The 22,590-nt window shown below is 37.8% G+C and overlaps 1 protein-coding gene across 6 annotated transcripts in view; it reads right to left on the bottom strand.

Moving 5' to 3' along the window:
• slc8a4b (solute carrier family 8 member 4b) overlaps nucleotides 1–22,590 on the bottom strand; it is a 100,738-nt gene that overhangs the window by 51,048 nt on the left and 27,100 nt on the right. For all 6 annotated transcript variants that reach the window (XR_007892411.1, XM_051648605.1, XM_051648613.1 and 3 more), the window contains exons 2-4: nucleotides 8,542–9,625; nucleotides 6,340–6,603; nucleotides 4,605–5,089 (exon numbers count right to left, since the gene is read on the bottom strand). Coding sequence is in view for 5 of the 6 variants with exons in the window: in XM_051648605.1 (XP_051504565.1) it covers nucleotides 4,605–5,089; nucleotides 6,340–6,603; nucleotides 8,542–9,625 (1,833 nt within the window). In the remaining variant the exon portion in view is untranslated. The remainder of the gene's footprint in view (nucleotides 1–4,604; nucleotides 5,090–6,339; nucleotides 6,604–8,541; nucleotides 9,626–22,590) is intronic.

Raw genomic sequence — 22,590 nt, forward strand, 5'->3', positions numbered from 1 at the left:
GCTGCCTAATATACGTACTTGCAATCTGTGATCATCAACAACGTATTAATATCCAAACTATTTTTAGGGTAAAAATAATTGGTAATGCACTTTATTTTGTTTTACTTTATTTTATTTATATTTTTTTAATTACTTTAATAATAATTTATAACATTTAATGTATTTATAATTGAATGTTTTCATACATTTAAAAATATTTCATGATAATGCATATAGTTATTATTATTTTACATTTATAATATTATTATTATTATAAAGACTTATTGTTTTGTAATTTTTATTTTAAAATGCATAGTGTATTTGAACATTTATACAAAGTATAAATGACTCAAATAGTTATGTATTTCAAATATTTAAAATTTGTCACTGTATTCCCTGCCTAAACACTGTTTTGGTCTATGTATGTCCCTCATCTGTTCTGTCTCTGTTCTGCCGCAGTTGTTTTTTGTTCTTTGTTTTGTGTTGTGAGCAAAAGCAAAAAGCACCAAAATAAATATTTAAAAATGAAAATGTCATAGAGAATTTCAGCAAAGGCAACAAATGTAAAAAAAAATAAAATAAAATAAAAAGACAGCGAATAAAAAGAGAGAATGAAATTGTGTGCCTGAAATATGGAATGTGTTTAACCACAGGACTAGAAAATCCTGTTAGAAAGACAGATAGAGTGGAAAGTGATGGGAATACAAAGAGACAGCATGGAGAGGCAGTTTAAATGTGAGCAAGAGAGTTCCTCTGTACTTCATAAATCCTATATGAAATATGAGCAATAAATCAGTGTAAAAAAAATGATGGACCAATACCGACGCACAGCGCTCGATATATCACAGACATGAAGGTAACAGGAAAAGACACACTCAAGACACACACAAACTAATACTCTAGACCACCTTGTCTTTTGTCATCTCCTCTGTGCTTTCACTGCCAATGCTGACCCTTCTCAGTATTTAATTTACTCTGTCTCGCCACCTCTTCGCCTGTCCACTGGTCTTTATATTTGTGTCAAGCCTAGCGGCCTGCAGAGCTCCATGAACTTTAACCCAACTGAACCTCTCTTTCACAGTTCTGAACACACACAAACACTTAAACAGTCATATTTTGTTTTAGTCTGGCGTGCAGCAATATAAGATGCATGAAAAGTGATATTTTCAGAGAGATTCATTAAATGAGTGATGATGGATGAATAGAGCTATGGAAAGTTATTAAAGGGAAGACAGAATTGAGGAAGGGTAGTAAATGGGGAGAATTAGGTTTAAGTTGAATGAGAGTAGGCATAAGTATTTTGCTTTAAAAGAGCTAAAACCAGCTTCTAATGGTCTAACATGGTTTCCATCTGGTCCAAGCTGGTCATTTATGGTCATTAGCTAGTCTAAGCTGGTTAATCTACATCATGGGTTTTCAACCTCTGCAGACTCAGGGTCCCTAACCTAGACTCATAATGTAATAACTTTTATGAAATTAAGCGCATTAACTAACATCATTGCATTATATAATGCTTACAGAACATTAGTGAAGTTCATTAGAAATATAATTGTCATAAGTTATTTACATTTTTTTTATTGAAATTATCTTCTCCATGGACCCCCTGCAGTACCTTCACAAGTGCAAATGCTGTGATTTAATTATATAAATTATGGAACAATAATGCTACAGTGTGGATTAGTGCTCTGCTCTGTCATTTCTCATGCAAAAGGAATGATTATCATAGTCTGTGGAGTTTCCAGTGTATGAGCGGTCTGCTTCACACATTCATTTAAAGCTCATGCAGCTCATACAGACTAAGATTTCAGCATTTCGTGGTTAAACAATCACACTAGGACATATCACGATTTTAATTTGATTATTTGTGCATATCAGTGTAAAAGGAGTAACAGAGCTCAAGCTCAAATAAGCGTGTGAGAATTTGAAAGCAGACGTGTGTCAGTAAAACGGTCTGCGGGTACCAAATTAAGTCAGTGCTCGGCACTACTGGTACTGTAGAATCAATGGTATCATTATATCTTTTTTATTTTAGTACTGACTTGGTACCGAAATACTGGTACTTTTGACAACACTAAGTACGGCCTACTTTTTTACCAGCAAGGAAAAGAGAACTAGTAAGTAAAAGTTGTGGGAAATGAATGGAATATAGAGGAAAAGAAGAAGGGAAGATCATGGAATGAAAAGAGGGAGGATGGGAGAGTGGGACAGGTACCAGAAAAGAATAGAGAGAAGTTTAGAAATGGAAAGGGTGTGTATAAACACTAACTTACAGATATACTGACTGTCTGAATCACTCCCTGATATCTTCCCTTACAAAAATCGAAAGTTCATGCAAATTTGCCACAAACTTGTCGCAAATTCGCCACTGATTATAGTTTCAAGCAAATTTGATCACCCATATGTACAGCAAGTCCATCCTCCGCTTCTTCATTGAGTTGAATATAATCCAAAGGTGTTCATCCACTGAGCATTGGGACACTTTTGACTCAGTTACCTGCGACACGATTACGAGGTCGCGCTTTTAAACACAGCTGGTTTTAATCAGCAACATTGCTGTATAAATTACACTATCATGCTTCTTCAGTGTAAATACTAGATATTATGAAAGATAAATTGCATTCATTAAGAAATAAATATACAAAGGAGTGTATTTTTAAGTTTTTCTAAAAACTCTAATATTTAAAAGATTGTTTCCCATTCATGAATATTATGGATGAAATATCAAGGAGAAAATAAGGCTTTGACATTAAATATCTATGCTTCCGTTCATCCTCTAATGCCTATAGAGACTACAGAAGACCTAACGACATAGTGAGCAATGATGGTCCCTGGTTTTTACGGTGCATTCTGGAAATTTTTAGGGAGAGAACATTTTAGTGCACTGGAACGATTCTGCGATTGGGACAGCCCAAATGGCCGACTGATCAGTGCCCTGACTACTGAACTAGGGAGCTGATTGAGATGCACCCTCCGTTTTGCCTTTTTTCAGCTGCTTTCTGGATAGAAGCAAATGATGTTGCATGAGGAGGCTCTATGCCATCATACATACCAATTCTTTCAGGGATTTATTTATTTTTTTTTACATTATATGCAGATTAATAGGTAAATTGATCAAACAATTGTTTATTAAAACTGCTCATTTACTTGTTGTTGTTATGTTCATTTTGAATAAATTTTTAGGAGGCTCAGCCTCCCTTACCTCTGACTGAGTGCCACTGGTATATACTGTATTTCATTCCGTTCCATTTTGTTGCTGCTCAGCTTGCTGCTTGCCCTCTGTTGTGCAGGTTTATTGGACAGTAAATCAACAGTGCCCAACTGTAATAAACATTAAATAAACTATAAAGATTTACTTTTTAGTATACCAATGTCAGGCTGTCATTGAGCATCTGTCGGCCTAGTTTTTGCGGTTTGTGCCGCACCATTGGCACTAGTTGGACCCCCACTGGCGGCTTTTCATCTGATTGAGTATGTTTTGGTAATTTATGATGGCACTGATACAACTGCAAAGACCGGTGTATAAAAGAGTGTTAATTGGAAGAATAGACAAAAGAATGATGATAGGCATACCTTACTATGGGCAGATGTGTGAATGGCTTTCGCTGCAGAAGGCACACGAGTGAAGCAGCATATAAAACAAAAGAGTTAATGGGCACTTAAGACTATCTGAGTAGATCTGATTCCTTTTGTAGATAATTAAACAAACAAATTTGACATGTTCTTAGAAAATGTCTCTACGTGAACGATCGTACAGATGTAGGTAAATTTGCACCAGCTCGCTAAAAACTGCACCCTAGTGTGTTCATGTTGACTGATTTTAACTGGAATTAGCTGCCAGCCTCAAGATAGGTGGAGCACCAGGTCACACCTACCGATGATGTGGACCAATGGCAGTAAGAATGTGTTTAGCAGTCGATAAGAAGTTTTCTTAAAAGTTCTCCCAGGAGAGCTGTTACAAACCACCAAAACAAACACCCGTTCGTTCTTCGATTTTGTATGAAGTATATCGGGGCCTTGAGGGACAGTACCGCTCAACAAGGTCAAAGATTGCTTTCTTTAACATGCAAAAGACCCTTTATAGCATCAACCATACTTTATGGAATGCTTATTGCTATTTCACCACTCTTGCTCAGTCTGGTTGTTGGTAATTGCTTTGAGCAAACAGGTTCTGAATGCGTACCTGCTGTCACCTATGACCTGAATAAGGCAAAAATTATATACTTTCACAGTTTAAAATGCATCACATATTACCCCAAGCTTTCTCACTATGAGGCCAGCCATCATGCACAGCTTGATGTCATTACTTTAAGATAAAATGTTGGACTCACAAATTGAAACAAGTCAACTCACAAGGGCACAGCTGTTGCTGTTGTACACTTTCATAACATTTACTTAGTCCTTACAAACTTTTATTTGTATTTTGTATATTAAAAACTAAAAATACAATTTCACTTCTTCAGTCTATGCTTTCTGCTTATCCAAAACTCCAAATGCACACACAGCACACCAGCTCATTGCCATCAGAAAGTGAGCCTGTCTGATACCACCTGTCATCTTGGATAAACTACACACAGTGTTTCAGGAGCACATTTTGAGAAAAAAAAACACAGACAAAGCAGACTTACATAGTCTCGTCATTCTGGAACTCCAGTTTTCCAGACACTTCCTCATAGTCCTCCCCACCATGAGCAGTTCCATCCACTGTGTGGTACGGTACCGCCACCAGGCCACGTGCTCCAGATGTTCTCTGGACTTTCACTTGCATGATCCCGATGCTTTCGCTTACCCGCACTGATTCGCTCTCGAATGTGAAGATTCCTGCATGATCATCATCATAGATGGTCACAGTCGCTGTGTGGGCCTCGCCGAGGACTGCGGTGGGGGCGGGTGCTCCGGTTTCCAAAGCAATAGGATGTCCATCAGCCCACCCAACTATGCGGGGATTGCTCAGGCGGACATAGAAGTATTCATCTTCCTCAAAGATGTCATCATCAATAATGCCAACGGTTAGCTCTTTAAGGCTCTCGCCAGGTTTAAAGACCAATGTGCCCTCAGCAAATTCATAGTCAGAGCCAGCATTGGCGGTGCCATCTTCTGTGTGGTAGTCAACCTGGAGTGATATATCAATAAAAGTTTTGAAAGGTCTAGGATCAAATCATGAGAGACATGAAAATATGGAGGGTTACTGAATATCTTCCTAGTTCAATGGAGAGTTCATCCAAAAATGAAAATTCTCACATAATTTACTCACCCTCATTTCGTTCCAAATACGCATGACTTTCTTCTGTTGAACACATACAGTACAAAGATGTTAGCCAGAATGTTAGCCTCAGTCACCATTCACTGTATCTTCGTTTCATACATTAAAAGTGAATGGTGACTGAAGCTAACATTCTGGCTAACACCTCTGAATGTGTTCCATGGAAGAAAGATAGTCAAACTGGTGTGGAACAATATAAGGGTGAGTAAATGATGACAGAATTTTTCATTATTAGGTGAACTGAACTTTAACCTTAAAGGGAAAGTTCATCCAAAATTTAAAATTCTCTCATAATTTACTCATACTCATGCCATCCCAGATGTGTATGACTTTCTTTCTTCTGCAGAACATTTTTTACCATAAATCTCTACTTTCACATTCACTTTCAAAATGTTAAAGTATGTGAAAGTGGAGATTTATAGTATAAAAAGGACTTAAATATTGATCTGTTTCTCAACCACATATCATATCGCTTCTGAAGAAATGGATTTAACCACTGGAGTCTTAAGGATTATTTTTACGAGGCCTTTAAATGTTTTTTGGAGCTTCAAAGGTCTGGTCATCATTCACTTGCATTGTAAGGACCAACAGAGCTAAGATATTCTTCTAAAAATCTGTAAAATTTGTATTCTGCAGAAGAAAGACAGTCATACACATCTGGGATGGCATGAGGGTGAGAAAATGATGAGAGAATTTTCATTTTTGGGTGAACTATCCCTTTAAAGGTGAAGGGTATAATTTCTGCACCACTAACGGCACCAAACGAACGTGCAAAAATAATGATCCGCCCTCCGTTTTCCATTGTTTGTGCAAAGGTAGTCCTAGAACCACCTTCGGTAAGTCAACCTATGAATGGCTTATAGTTGTCTCTTCACATTAACATGAGACAGGAGTATTTCAACATCAAAAATATTACACACTTCACCGATAAAAAAAAATAAAAAAATCTCTCTTTACTGGTGGAGGTATTCTGCTTACAGAGGATCTAGCAATAAATATTATAGAATATTAGCAATTGTGACTGTGATTGTGTTATAAATAATAAACAAGTCCAAGAATGTATCTTAGAAGTAAGTTATAGTATTTCACTTTAAACGTACCTTGACAGTACATCCTGCATCTCCTCCATGCCTTTGGACAGTAAGTTTTAAGGACCCACAATTCTCAAAGCACTGGTAGAGGGCAGGTTCAAACTCTATTCGTGTAATATGAGGTTCGTTCTCCTGCTCTCGTGTTTCTCCGCTGCTGACCACCTTACGGGCCTGATCTGCTGCATGCTTCTTCAAGATATTCCCAGCACCAATCATCATTCTCGTTGCCTGAATGCGGTAGAAAGCTCTGCTCTTCTGCTGCTGTATCAAGACCTGCAAAGATGAGGTGGAGGAACCTTAACTCAAAGTTCTTTGTAACCTGCAGTTTAGTTGCAAGCTGTAAAATAGTTATCTGAAATGAACTGGCTTGAATAGAATGGAACTTCAAGCAATTTAAGGTTAAATATATTGAGCAGATTTTAGTTCAATTGGGGTTTTAAATCAACATTTCAACATCCTGGGAAAATCTACAACGAACAATCAAACATCAATCAAACATCTGTGATGCCAAGGACCCCCAAATATGATGATCCAAGGGACCCCCTTAAAATATAAAGGCAGCTATATTTAATGTATAAAGAAGACCCATTTACAGTATACTATGTGAGAAAAATAGTAAGTTGATTGTCTTTAATTATAAAGACAATACGTTGTTTGCCAAATGAAATAATTGGCTTATACTGTTATTGTACTAAATTAAAAAAAAATTAAATAAATATTTTGTATTAAGTTGACAGCATTACCCCCCCCCCCCACCCACTATTGGAATAATGTTAGATGTATAAAATCAAAGAGAAACATTTTCAATTCAATTCAATTCAATTCAAATGTATCCATATAGTGTTTTTCACCAAAAATACCCAACCCTAGTGAGCATGCAAAAGGCAGAAAGACAAATACAAACTATTCTTGAAAGCATGTGCATTGCAAGGAAGGAGATATTAATATCAGAGTCAAGTCAAGTCATGTCATTTTTATTTGTATAGCGCTTTTCACAACTGTGGTGATGGGGGCGTGGCCGAGCGACATTTGCAGAGAGTGAGGCCGGGAAAGACGGTAAGGATTGATACCTGTGGGAAATCACCCCTAACAGCTGTTTTGTGTTTGCAGTGAGAGTGGAGAGGGATAAAAAAGGGCAATCCAGACCGCCGGAGAGAGAGAGAGAGAGAGAGAGAGAGAGAGAGATGCACAAAGCTGTGTGTGTGACTGTGTTTGACGTGCTGCTGAAAAGCAGAACATTTTGTGTAGAATGCTGAAAAGTGTGTCAAAATAGAGATACGTTGGACATTTAACCTGCCCTCACTTCCTCTTTATAAGAAAGAAAGAAACATTTCAAAGCAGCTTTACAGATGCTGTAATGTCTTAAAGTCTTCATTGTGCAGTTTAAATGAATTACTTGATTGAAAATCTTGCTTTAAAAAATGATTGTCTTTAGCCCCCTAGTGAGCAAGATGTAAGATGTTTACGGAGAGAAAGAAAATAACCTTGGGAGAAACCAGGCTCAGCTGGGGGAGACAGTTCACCCTCTGGCAATATAGCATGAATATAATACCAATATGAGTTATCTATATGTAGTACAGCTCTTGTTTTAAGTGAGTAAACTGAGTAGATGTTGGTGGGCAATGTTTAAAACTAAAAGATTTTGTATGAACTGTAAGATTAATGATTTAGGGTCTTTGAAGTCCATTCTGAATTGACTGAAGAAGTGCACGTAGTTGAAGTGTTCTTTTTTATTTGGCTGATGAAAGCTAAAGTTGGCGTTAATTTATTGTCTATGTATTCAATTTTAAGAGAGTGTAGTCCATCCTATGACCAAGATGATGCAAGCAGAGGTCAGTGAGTGCTGGATGTTGCCTATGATGCTTAAATAAAATACAGCCTATTGGAAAAAATGTACTTGCTTGGAGAAAATAATTATTAAAAGAATGATCGATTTTGGGTTCAGGTCGTGTTCGGGCTTGAAATTTGATGGTAATGTCACACTTTCTGAGGTAAGGGCTGGGTTTGGACTTCAACTGAATGCCTGTGCAGACCTCTACCCCCTGGGGGTCACTGGACCCCAGTTTGAGAACCCCTGATCAACACAATAATTATGACCCTGGATCTACACAATTATTAATCCTCCACATACCCATATCAAGATTATCCCTGTCATCTCATGTTGTTTTGTGAAATGTCTGTAGATTGTCTTTATGTATCATGTGTTTGTACCTGATAATTGGCCATCTCTATGAGCTGCTCCATGTCCTTGTCAGGGTGTCTCTGCTTCAGTTCTTTCAGAGTTCTTGCCATCTCTCTCCTGGCCTCGTCTTCTTGGTCCCGTCCACCAAGCCCAACTTCCCTGCCGAGCACACCATCCAGATGTGTCGCCATTCCATCAATTTCCAGCATGTCCATCTTCGTGAATTCTCCGTCTTTGGCAAGCTCCTCCCCTGCCTCGGAAACAATGATTCCGCGACCCTTGTTGGCTCGGTAGTGTTTACGGACATATTTGTAAATAAGCAAACGACGGTCCGCAATCCAGGCCTGGACCACGCAGAGAGGGAAGAAAAGGAAAGTCAACACTGCCTCCCACACTTCGACCTCACCAGGCGAGAACACAGAGAGGATGAGATAGAGCCAGATGTAGGCGAACATGCTCCACGCCGCCGTCACAAAAAAAACTCGAAGATGTTTGACCTTACGTGTTTCACCGTCAGGTACCACATAGACACAGATGCCAATGATCACAAACAAGTTGAAGGCAGCGCTGCCCACAATGGTGCTGGGACCAAGAGATCCAGCTTCAAACTGATGTCCACAGACCTCAATGACGGAAAGCAAGATCTCAGGTGCTGAGGAACCCAAAGCCATGAGGGTTAGATTGGAGACAGTCTCGTTCCAAATACGAACTGTAGTTGTTACGGTTTCCCCATTGGGTCTCTTTGTAGTGATCTCCTTTTCCTGAGACGTTATAACTTCGATAGCAGTCATGAAGCGGTCAGCGATGATCGACATGCCTAGGAACATATAGACAAGTGCCACAAGGTACACAATGGCACGGGCTACTTTGTCGCCAACTGAAGGATTCTGGGGATTCCAAACAGGCAAAAGGACCCCATCTGCACAATCTTCATTTTGGGAACAGTTGGAGGTAGATTGGGGTGCATCATGGGAGTCAGCTTGAGAAGTGGTGGAGAAAGAAAGGAGGAGAACAAGGAGGAGGAACAGGTGAATGAAGGACAAGGGGGAAAGGTGGGACGGACCGAAGGATAAAGGCATGGCCGGTCTCTGATGGTTTGTGCTAGAATGCCACCTAAGGAGAAGCAGAGAGAGAGAGGGAGAGAGATTGAGTGAGAGAAGAAGAAAGAAATTACTCAGCTTTCCGCTAGCTTGCATTTTATTTAAAAGAGTCTGCAAAAACAATGAGAAGGTTAAAGACAAAAAGACTAAAATATTATGCCCGATAGTAGTTAAAGTTCTAACATTTGACCATTCTAAAAGGTCTTTGATGAAGTGTTGATCTTTTTTTTAGAAAGAATTGATTCAAATAATCCAGTCATCGTATGTTGGGGATTTCTCTCATTTCTTGCTTGAGCCGAGGGAGCTGAAAGAGTTGAACACCTGTACAATGAATTTTACTAACTGGTTAATTACGTCACTCAAATGCATCCTTTATATGTGAGATTAATTAGCTATATTCACAACATAAACGTTTACAACTTAAATCTGCACAGACAATGAAGTGAATGAACAGGTGAACTTGAACTAAGTTACAAGAATGCGTAACTTGTGAGTACACTTTATCCTTAAAAACATGCTATATGTAACACATTATCCTAAACTGTCTATTCGTGAGTAACTTCTAAAAAGCAGCAAATACACTCAGTGAGCACTTTTCTTAGGAACACGATGAAAATCCCAGGAGATCAGCAGTTATACAAATACTCAAACCAGCCTGTCTGGCACCAACAATCATGCCACGTCGAAATCCCTGAGATCAGTTTTTTCCCTATTCTGATGCTTGATTTGAACATTAATTAAAGCTCCTGACCCGTATCTGCTTGATTTTATGCAATGCACTGCTGCTCCTCGTTTGGCTGATTAGATAATCCCATTAATTTGTAGGTGTACAGGTGTTCCTAATAAAGCTCAGTGAGTGTATTTCAGTATATTCATTATATGTTTTTATTTCAGGTTTTTAGGACAGTTTTTTTTTATGTTGTTTGATCTTACATATTAAACATTTTCATCTTTAATATGTTTGATACATGTTTAAATAACTGTAAGTAGTTTACATTTTCCAAAATACTTCAATATTTGGTTACAGTTGGGTCTGTTACAGTTTGATACATGTTTTTGTCATTTTGCACATTATCGTTAACTATAAAATCTTATTTTTGTTAACTAAAATTATATGCCATTTTAGTCACAGTAAAATTGACTAAAAATAATGAAAATTAAAAGATTAAGTTAACACAGCTTCGGTGCAGTTAAAGTCCCTGTCTGTCTCCAAGTTAATGCTTTCTCTCTATTTTTCTGTTTCAATGCATTATTCCTCCTTCATACAAGTATCTGGCATCATTCTGTCACAACTACACTATATCCCTCTCTTTCTATGCTACATCCACATTTCATCAGCTCCCTCTTTTCATATTGATATGTTTCTTGCTCTAGTTTCTAAATCTTTTTCACCATTCCTTTATCTCTTTCATCAATTCAACACCTTTCCTTTCCTAGCCTTTTTAACCCCCTCTTCATCACCCCAAAAATTCCATCACAGATATAACTTTACAGAACAACCAATTTTAAAAGCAAACAAATCCTGAAAAATACATGCTGCTAAACAGTTATAAAATATGAAAATAAAAATAATTGCTTTTATAAAACGCTGACAACAGCAATATGTTGAAAGACATCGATTTTTAATAAGCAGTTCAATGAATAAACTATTAGTCCACAAAGTAATATGTTACCTGCTGGCAGTTTGCCTATGCTTGGCCCATTAATACAGAATGTGCATTTATAGTCATTTTAAAGTAGCTTCAAACACGGCTCATCTAATCAGAATTCATGGTCAGAACTATCCATTTCATTACAGGAAATAAATTATATCATACGATGCAAATAAAACTTTATATGGATTATAAAACAGTACTGGAAATGTGTGTTTCCACAGTTTTGGCTAACAGCATAATCAGTGAATATATTCTTTGAAATCCACACATGAACACATAAATGTGCTTCTAGATTAGCTGTGATGTCATCAGTGCATTGTTATATCTGTGTTATTGATCTAATGGACTCCCTCATTTTGTGTGTGTTTATGTGTGTGTCAGAGAGAGAAAGAGAGAAAAAGAGAGAGAAAGAGAGAGAGAGAGAGAGATATGAGTTGAGTGGAGAGAGCACTGCTGTTCCTTAGCTTTCCAATGCTTATAAGCACAGTGCTGACTCAGGACACACACAAGATAAATTAAAGAGGTCTTGAAGGCTGTGTACTTGGAAGAAAAGGAAATGGAGCTTTAAAAAAGATTAGTTTGTTGGGTCAGCAGCGATAATTGATGACATACAACCATTTTAGGTTTTTTATCATGTTTGCTGAGATTGTTTGTGTGTACATCAGTAATTTACTCTACATGCGACTTTTGTTCCTCTCAGCATGAAAACATTTATTGATTCTACTTCTGTCATCAGTAATCACCTACAACACTGTAGTATCTCCAGTACCACAAGTTACCTATATACTGTACCTAAATGAGGACAAACATACATAAACTCACTACTGTAGCTGTGATCCAACATCCCTACCACCATTAACAGGACAAATGTGCTAAACTGCAATTCTCTGACCTTAAAGAAATAATGTCATATTCTTTCATAAATATGCCTACCATTGATTAAACACTGCTGGAGTATCTCAGCACCCAGGTTCAGTGTATGTCTAATTCATAGTGTTTGATTTATACCCTGTGTTTCCACTGTGGAGTCTCTTGTATGCAAATGACTTTACATTCATCACTACACATGGCCCTTGAGAGTCGCTCACGTATTCCCTCAAGTATATGTCATGTATTGACCATTTGCATGTGTGTTTGTGAGTGTATGTAGCTACAATTCCAAAAATGAATGTGTGCTAATGTTACATGACTGGCCACTGAAAATAGATTTATATTTATGCTAAATAACAATGTGAAGAATTTTGTTTATCATATGACCATGTGTATCAGGCTGCATCTACAAATATAAAAATACTATATTTATCTGATGTGGTGTGTGTTTGAACTGTTTGTGTGACTATGTGTGTGTGTGTGTGTGTGTGTGTGTGTGTGTGTGTGTACTACAGTTTTGCTCCCAGAATCAACTATATGAAGTGTGTGTGGTCACACTCAATGTGAGCAATACATCAAAACTCACTCGCACTGTGAAAAATAATAGCATTTTAAACCACATTTTTATATTTTCTGAAGAAAATACGAGAAGTGCTTGCCAGTATAAAACTCAGAGCCGCAATACTATGGTGTTCTGGGTGGTTTCCAAGACTTTGCTCTGCAGTAGCTAGGGTGTTCTGGGTGGTTGACAGGTGGTTACTTACTAACCCAAGTCAAAAGAGCCCACCCCCAAGTCTAAATTATATTCTGTCCCCTAGATATGCCATGGGTCCCACCTTCAACATTGGATTATTTTTATTTATTTATTTATTTTGCCTGTTTTTATTTATTTATTTATTTATTTGTCCGTCTGGCAAAAATAATAAGCCAAATCATTTAGAAAAGTAACACAGTGGCACTCCTCAAAAAAGCCACACAATTTGGGGTATAAATCTTCCTAGTGCAAACAGTTTAGGATGAGTTGCACATTAAAGTTTAATACTCAGGGTTAGGGGATATTCTAATAAGTATGAGCAATAATAACAGCAATGCTTTATAACAGGATAAAGAGAATTCTTGGGCCATCTTAAGGGTTAGGAGTACTAAATGTGTAGGATTTTGACATTTCAGTGATTGAGTCAGTGAAATCAATTAGGACCTCCTCCCTTTTGTCTGCTTCTGTTTATATGCAAATCCATTCATGTAATTTGTCTTCTTGCAGTTTTGTGTGTGTGTGTGTGTGTGTGTGTGTGTGTGTGTGTGTGGGTTTGGGTGGTTTACATGGACTTTTTTAGGTTACAAACTGGTCATTACAAGGGTATTATGCTATAAATGTGGTTTATGAGGACATTTCTAGTGTCCCCATAATTTAAATCGCTTAAAAACATAATAAACTATGTTTTTTTGAAAATGTAAAAATGCAAAAAGGTTTCTGTGAGGGTTAGGTTTAGGGGTAGGGTTAGGGTTAGGGGACAGAATCTTTAGTTCATACAGTATATAAATCATTATGTCTATGGAAAGTCCTCATAATGATAGGTAAACCAACATGTCTGTGTGTGTGTGTGTGTGTGTGTGTGTGTGTGTGTGTGTGTGTGTGTGTGTGTGTGTGTGTGTGTGTGTTTGGATGCAGCATGCTTCTGTGCCCTCACTATTGAAGGGTTGACATCTCAGAGTATGCCGTATTACTATCCCACCACATGTCCTGTCTGCCCTTGACACACACACACACACACACACACACACACACACACACATGGGTGCTGGAGGGCGTGTAAGTCTTATTCCTTGACATATTGGGAAACACACTAATAATTTCCTCAAAGTGTCTTCTCAATCTTTTAAAAAAGGTCATGTCTTTCTGTTCACAGACACACTATGAAAATGCAGTCAGTGCTGATACTTTCTCTTTCTAGAAAAATAAGTATATTACAAGCTGCTTTGTGAGGAGGCTAAATACAGTACCTGGTGATTTCAATGTTTGCTCAGTCAGAGTCTGGCCTTGGATTCAAATGTATGATTTTCCAAGCCTGTCCATGGGTGTTCTCCCTTCTACCTCAGCCATATTTAGAACACACTGTGGTAGGGTCGGGTTCAGAGTTTCACCTCCAATGGAGAGACTGAGGTTTAACTCAAAGGAGGGAGGCATAGGCTGGATAGTTTGCATGTAAGTGATGAGGAGACAAGGGTGGAGTTTTGATTACAGTATTGAGTTGTCCAAATAAAGTACAAGACTTGCCTGGCCCTGGTGTGCTGGTGTTCCAACAAGGCTTTTTGACTAGCCAGACATCCTTAACCAGCATAATCAGAAAAACCATTCTTATCGACCAACTTCCTCTAAGCTAGGTTTTGCTGGTGAACAACATGGCTATGCTGATCCACCAGCTAGACCAGCACCAAAAAAGTTTATAATTAATAAAATGTTTTTAGTTTATATGATAAATATGCACTCCTTGAGTGCTACAGTATATGCACTCAAAAAAATTGCTCTTTGGCTGAATATGATTGAATAGGCAGTGGTTCCACGTGTTTGAAATGAGCTTTCTTAACTTAAAATTACTAAGTAATATCAACACAAACACTTTGTGTAGAAAGAACCTAGTTGCATTAGGTAAACCCAACAAAATTAGATGTGTCAGTGTAACTCTAATACAAAAACTGTTCCACAGTTTCCACCTGGTATTATGTTTCGGGTGATCCGATCACATGTGGTCAGCCCTAAATACAGGTCTAAATGGGGTCTAAAACATTTTGTGATCGGATCACAGAAACCACATACGAATGTGGTAAAAAAATGCATGTGTCCACATCACGTTTGAGGTGTAAATGCTAATCCATCCTGTATCCATCCCGGCAGCAGTGAAGCGTCACCCCTCACCTGTCAATCAACTGCTGCGCTAAAACAAGTGTTTAAACTTTTCAGTTTACAAGTGCTTTTAAAAAGAAATAACCGTCCAATCAGAACATTTTAATAAGCAGATACATACACAATCATGAGAGCTTCACAGATCTTCTTTAGTGTGTCTGATATCAACACAGATGAGAAACATAAACACCTGAAGCTCCTTTAATACAGGTAATCCACTAAAATAACAGATAATTCTGCTTGACATGTTGTGTATGTGCTAAGATTACATTTAAAAAATATATTTATTTGTCTTTTCTGACTTTGTTGCACTTTATTATTATGCAGTAACACACTGACATGGTCACATACAGAGACCCTGCCCTCCAAATCTGACCACAAGTGGTCACAGGATACGCATTTAAGTGACCAGGTGTAAACAGCGATGTGTCTCGCCAGAGCACATGTGATCAGATCACCTGAGATACATCGTAATACCAGGTGGAAACGGGCCTTAATGTACCAACTAGTGAAAGTGAATGTTACACCTGTTTTACACTGAAGGCTGAAGCAGAGCAAAAGCAGTGCGTATTTATTAGTTTACTCACATTGGAAGCACTTAAAAGTTATGGCTGGTGTTTGAACAAACCGAGTGACCAGTGTCCTCTGTTGTGCAAAACAACATTAAGGCTCATCGTCCTCCCCCTCCTCCTTCCACTAATGATGTTTGAAATGAGCAGAGCTTATTGTGTTGGCTGTCAGCGCATGAAATAATCTTCTAAAAATCAATTTCATGACTTATCAGTAGCTCACTCCTGAAAACCATTTTATAACTTTATATTATGTACACAGTAAAATCTAAAGGCTTGCATGCTTTTTCTAAGTAAACATACTTATTTGGCTCATGTAAACTTAATTTAAGTAACGTTAACTAGTTACAGGTAAACTGATTAAAGTATCATTAGTTTTATTTAATGATTTGAGTTATAGCACATCTTATACAGTATAAGGGAAATTATGACTGGAATCTAAGTTTTCCATATGGCACACTGGATTCTCCTCAGTACTACTTAGTGCACATAAATCTAAACTTTTGTAAAGTACAATTGAGTAAAGAAGAATGGCTTCAATTTATCAGGCTCCAAGTTCACCAAAGGTAACACTAATCACCCTCATGAGTGCAGCCATTTCTGCAGCAGAAACGTTGCTGGTGTAAAAGCACAAGCGTTGTTTGCTACAAAAGTTTTCATGACAGACTGCTTCAGAGTGCTGTGTAAAACAGGCTTTAGCACGCTAAATGCATCCTGATTGGAAGCACTATAGAGTGTAGTTTAACAACTATGCTATGATTAGTAAAGAATTTGCTCATCGAAGCAAACAATCAATTTCATTTGTAACATTTACCTATCCTCATCGTTAGCTCAAGCTTCGCTCTTAACCATAATGGTAACCCCCAAAACTCCAACATAGAGAAACTCTTCTAAATCTCAACATAACAAAACATTACACCTTAACAAGTATCCCCCTTTATATTCATCTTGCACAAAAACACATAAAATAACATGTCATTTTAACATTTACACTCCTTATCGAGTCCCATGCAAAGCATGCTGGGAAATGGAAAATCCCTTCCCAGTTTTATCAATGTTAAATTAACAACAAAAAATATTTAGTCCTCAAAAACACAAATGGATTAAGTAAACTTCCATTTTACAAACTTAAATGGATAGAATGCAATTAAATCAATGTGCAACAGACTGTTCTAGAATTGTGTTGCTTTAGTAAACTGAACAAGCAGCAAAAATCCTCTCACTGCTAAATGCATTCTATTTTAAAAACAGCTTTGCTGGAGAAAGCACAAATATTGAAATGAGAATACGAACATTGCAGTAATTTGCCTGGTGTTGTTCACTGGAAATTATATACTCCTAAATTTAAAGGGCTTTTTACACTCTGCTTAACCCTAGGTGTCATAGTACGAGGTGTTGAGAGAAGGACACAAGTGCAGGAATGAGTGAAAAACACAAAACTCTCATGAGGGAGAGAAAACTAACTTAACACAAACCAGAATAAATACAATCACTTGGATCGCCCAGGAACAAGACTAGAACAAGAACAGATGAACTTGCTAACAAAACAAATCAACAAACACAAGAGGGCTGATGGCACAATATACAGAGGAACATACATGAGGGACAGGTGCAGACAATCAACATGACAAGGACTAAACGAGGAGGCGTGGCAGGAGGAAATAAGCAGGCAGGGAAAGTAGAGCCATGAGCTCAAACACAAGACAGACACAAACACATTCACAAAAAGGAGAAAGGAGAGGGCTGTCCGGTGGAGGTCGTGACACCAGGTCTTTTTTTACCCTGTGTTAAAGGGATAGTTTACCCAAAAAATAAAATTCTGTCATCATTTACTCACCCTCATGTTGTACCAAACCTTTATGACTTACTTTTTTCCAAGGAACACAAAAGTCTCAGTCACCAGTCACTTTCACTGTATAGCAAAAAGATGCAATGACAGTGAATAGTGACTGAGGCTAATATTCTGCTAACATATCATTTTGTGTTCCACAAAAGAAAGAAAGTCATAGAGGTTTGAAACTAGTACTGTCACTATCAGTTATTTTGGTAATCGAGTAATCTAACGAATATTCTGACAATTAATCGAGTAAACGGAAAAATGATTGAATAACTCAGATTGCATAAAGTTGTCGAGGTGAAGTCACGTTTGGCTAAAGTGCATTCATTAGCCCTCTGCAATTGAATAACAACCACAAAACGATTTTGCAAACAATATCTAAAGCCAACAGACACCCAAAGCAGATCTATAATAAAAATAAAAAATTATGTCATTCAAACTGACAGAGATTGACAGAGATTTTTTTAAAAGAATTTATTTATTTTTTTTTTATTTTTTTTTTAATTTTTTTTTTTTTATGTAAGATCTATATTTTCTTTAACTAGTTCAACAGAATCAGAGAGAATCAGAGAGAATCGTCACTACCAGTGTCACTGGTTTTGCGACACGGGACATCAACCCGCTAGTTTTAAAGTTAGCAACAGTGATAGCAGTATCATTTGTTCACGTGACTTTCAAATTGTAAATAGAAATGGCTGTGCGCAAAACCACGGCGTGGTCAATAAACGAGGTGCAGACGTTCCTCTCGTTAGTAGCCGAGGAGAGGATCCAACGAGAGCTGGATGGGGCGACGCAACTATGGCGATCAGCCTATAATCCCACCCACGTTGAGGCTGCACTAAACTGCAATAGAAAAGCAAGCTCAGAAAAGTAAAGCGAGCAGAGTCGAGTCGAGTTGAACCGTAACGTGCAGTAGAAAAGTGCCATTATATTCATGTTTGAACTATTTCATTGAGATATAAAAGCCATTTTATTTGTTTGTTGTTGTTTTTTTTTTTATATATCACTTACATGCAACACAGAATATAATATTAACAGTAATTGCGTCATTAAGAGATACATGTTTCCACTCATTTCTCCTTCAGGTAAGCCAAAGTTTTATATTGTGTCTGTGGGGCGTGAGAAGCACAGCTGTGTGGCTCTAATGGCTCACGCTGATATTTCACTGACAGCATTCAGAGCTGCAGCTTTATTCAGTACCTGTGATTATGACCATGAACTATAAAATATTTATCGGAAGTGGGGCATTGCGAACTATTACAAAATGAATCATCATGAAATCTAATTTACATGAGGAAGATCGCATTTACATTTAAACTGTAATTAATTTACAAATTACAATCAGCAGAATATAACCTCATTAAATCGTCCAGATTCAGTCAGATTTACTGAGCAGAAAGTGTGTGCATCCGTCACTGTGTGTGTAACTTTTTGCATGTCCGACGGACATCTTTGTCATTATATAATTTTATGTTGCTTTATAAAAGCCTATATTGCAAACGAATGTGTAGATAAATAAGTTTAGAATGCATTCCAATGTGTTTTCGCTCAGTTCAGCGTGTCCCTCGCGGAAACGAATGGCTCACCGTCTATCGTGCATCTAGACACGTAGCACCGCACATCGCATGCAGAGTTTATCGCGTTTGTCCAGCGGGTCTGTGAAAACTGAATGCCTTCTTTTTGAGTTCTGTTGCATTTCTGAAGTGATGTTATAGTTTTTTAGGTCCTGCATTGTTTTTCAAATCTAAAGTGAAGTGCTATCACACAGCTGACACCTCTTGTCCTTATGTGTTTGGACCCTCGTCCGTGGATTGTGTCACTTCCGCCATGTTTTTGATTTGTCGATTCTGCAATTTTTTTAATCGAATTAAATCGAGTAAGTGTGACAGCTCTACTTGGAACAACATGAGGTTGAGTAATTTTCGACAGAATTTTCTTTTTTGGGCGAACTATTCCTTTAATACCACTTTTAACCCTGTGTAATGACTTGTAAATATACAAATACCTTTGTCCAGGGTTTACAAATGTACAGTGTGAAATCTTGAAACCTAACCACTCAGCATTAATTACATTAACCCAGGGTTGAGAATGACATGGGGTTAACAATTTCAGGTGTGAAAAGCTCATTAGTTCCCCTGTGAAACAATAGTGAACTTTGCAAGGTTCCTTTGAGCATTGAGCCCTCAAAGAGTTTAGCTGGATGTACACAAGATGAAATCCACTATAAGCTGTGTAGGCAGGGCCACTACACACATGACCTGATTTTGGGATTAGGAAGAGTGCCAAGATCTACAGAACCTGCTGTCCTTACCCCCTCTAGCCTGAATGATTCAGTGTGACATTAGACATGTCAAACCTTTTCATATACTGAAAGAAACTAACATTTAGTTTAGCTAGTTCTGTTTTGATGTTTTACAGTGGAAGCTCACAAAACCTGTCAACAACTTGTCCAGGTCATATTTTACCCATACCTTAAAACAAAGAAACTGGTTATAATATAATATAATATAATATAATATAGTAATATGATATAATATAATATAATATAATATAATGCAATCTAATATAATATAATATAAATAGTTTGTTTAAAAAATTAAAGCATCTTTAAAAAAAAATGTAAAAAAAATACATTATTTTGGGAATGTAAAAATTAGAACTTGAAAAAATAAAAATAAAAAGTAGGCTACAGTAAAACGTCCAGACTTTGGCAGCATTATTGTAAGATAACACTGCAAACAATCTTAATGGTCATAAAAATACGATAATTTTTCTTTAAGTAAAATACAATACAACTTCTTTTTGCTTTTTTAATATCACCTGAACATATATATATCTTTTTTTCACCCAATTTGGAATGCCCAATGCGCTTTTAAGTCCTCGTAGGTGCGTAGTGATTCGCCTCAATCCGGGTGGTGGAGGACGAATCCCAGCTGCCTCCGCGTCTGAGACCGCCAACCCGTGCATCTTATCACGTGGCTTGTTGAGCGTGTTGACACGGAGACATAGCGCATGTGGAGGCTTCACGCCATCCACCGCGGCATCCACGCTCAACTCACCACGCTCCCCACCGAGAACTAACCACATTATAGTGACCACAGGGAGGGTACCTCATGTATCTCTACCCTCTCTAGCAACCAGGCCAATTTCGTTGCTTAGGATACCTGGCTGGAGTCACTCAGCACGCCCTGGGATGCGAACTAGCGAACTCCAGGAATGGTAGCTGAACATATATATTTTTTTAGATTTACCCCTATATTTGTTTTAAAGACAAGCTGATAATTTCTGATAAAACCTACATATTAAATGATAAAGGAATCTCCATTTTTATTTTGTCTTAAGCTTGTTGAGAGTTAACACGGATGGGAATCAATATTTAAAACTATAAAGCACTTGGAGCACAAGGACACCCCTTTTCCACAAGCACAGAGCCTGTACTATTGCCAGAGCAAGGAAATGTGACTGGTGAGAATTATTAATCTCAACAGGCATCCCTTAAAATGTGTGAACATAAGGGTTCTTAGAGGAGAAAAAGAAAGAGATAAGACGAAGAGAGTATCTACTCACTGACGTGTATCTGGTATTAGTTTCATTAGCAAACAATTTATCTGGAGGCTTTTTAAAGGGCAGCCATCAAAACTGAATTTGGAGAAACAAGAGAATTTGAGACAGAGACAGATCTTTGCCTTAACTCTCCACTCTTCTGTTTTATTATTTTCCCCATCATGTCTGCCCTCTGTGATCTCATTTCACCGCCACCTGCATTTCCTCCATTTCCCTCCTTAAAAGCCTGATCACTGTCAGAGGCTACAGAGGTCACATCTGTCCTACACCAGCACAGTTTGGGCTGACCCAGGAACAGCCTCTGATAGTACATTCAGTTAAACCTGCCTCTCACCAGCTGGCTCACAGTCAGATTCAGGATCTGCTGGCTAGCCAGAGCACCTTTTCTAAACTGTCTAAACTGGGCATGAGACCTTGAGAAACACTATGTAAAGCTGTCAAAATGACATATTGTGTATGAAAGGCAATTATTTCCTTTAACTAAACTATATTGAGTTGTCAAGCTCACTATTGTGATATATTCATATTTGTTGACATTAGTGGCATTATGTCTGCCATGCAGTGCTGAAGTCTATTATTTCTGCGTCCTGTTTGTCATTTTGTTTTCAAATATGATAAACAAAAAATAATTTGAAATTTGCTTCGCAGGGTCTCTTCGGAGTGAGCAATGCTCAAATTCTCATCCTCAAGAGTTATTAGAAAACATCAGCTATATAAAATAATAAAGAAGTGAAACATTACTCAAATGTTTGCCGGTTTTTATTTGCCACTGAAAAGCATCAAAGACCAGCTTAGACAACAATGAATTACCATGCTGGTCCAAGCTGGTTTATGCTGGTTAGTGCTGGTTTGGTGCTGGTCTTGCTGAAGGACAAGCATAGTCATGTTGTTCGCCAGTGAACATTGCTGGTCAACCATCATGATCTTTGTGAAGAACCTGGTTGAGTCACTTAAAAGTGCACTTGGTATTTTATTTTATTTTCAATAATTATAAACTTTTTAAAAAACATGGCAGACTGCAAAAATGACACTTTCTTACAATAACATCTATAAGCCCATGTCCACACTAATGCGTTTTCATTTGAAAATACATCTTTTTCTCTACATTTTTGGCCTTCCGTCCACTCTGAGACCACGTTTATAACAGCGAAAACTAATCTTTTCGAAAACGCTCTCCCATGTGGATATATTTGAAAACGCCGTCTTCACTTTGCAGTGTGGACAGGGAAAACAGAGATATCTGAAAACGATTATGTATTTGTTGTCATGTGACGCAGTCATGTGATTTATTCAACCCAAAACAATCAAGATGACGGCCCATGTTGCAGCACCATTGTTTTGTCTGCTATTCACTTTGCATTGTTAAAGATAAATGTTTCTTTGTACAACCTTCACATTGCATTCCTTCAAAGGTGACGGAACACAAGGACAATTGCGTTTCAGACTATACATGGAACGGCATGTGCAGTAAGGGGATTTAAGAGTTTTCATACATTTCAATGTGGACGAGAAACTTTTGGAAAACTCTTGAAACCAGCAGTGTGGATGGAGAGTGTTTCAAAAATGAAAACACGGTTTTCA

The sequence above is a fragment of the Myxocyprinus asiaticus genome, chromosome 2 (assembly GCF_019703515.2).
Source record: "Myxocyprinus asiaticus isolate MX2 ecotype Aquarium Trade chromosome 2, UBuf_Myxa_2, whole genome shotgun sequence".
NCBI classification, from domain to species: Eukaryota; Metazoa; Chordata; class Actinopteri; order Cypriniformes; family Catostomidae; genus Myxocyprinus; species Myxocyprinus asiaticus.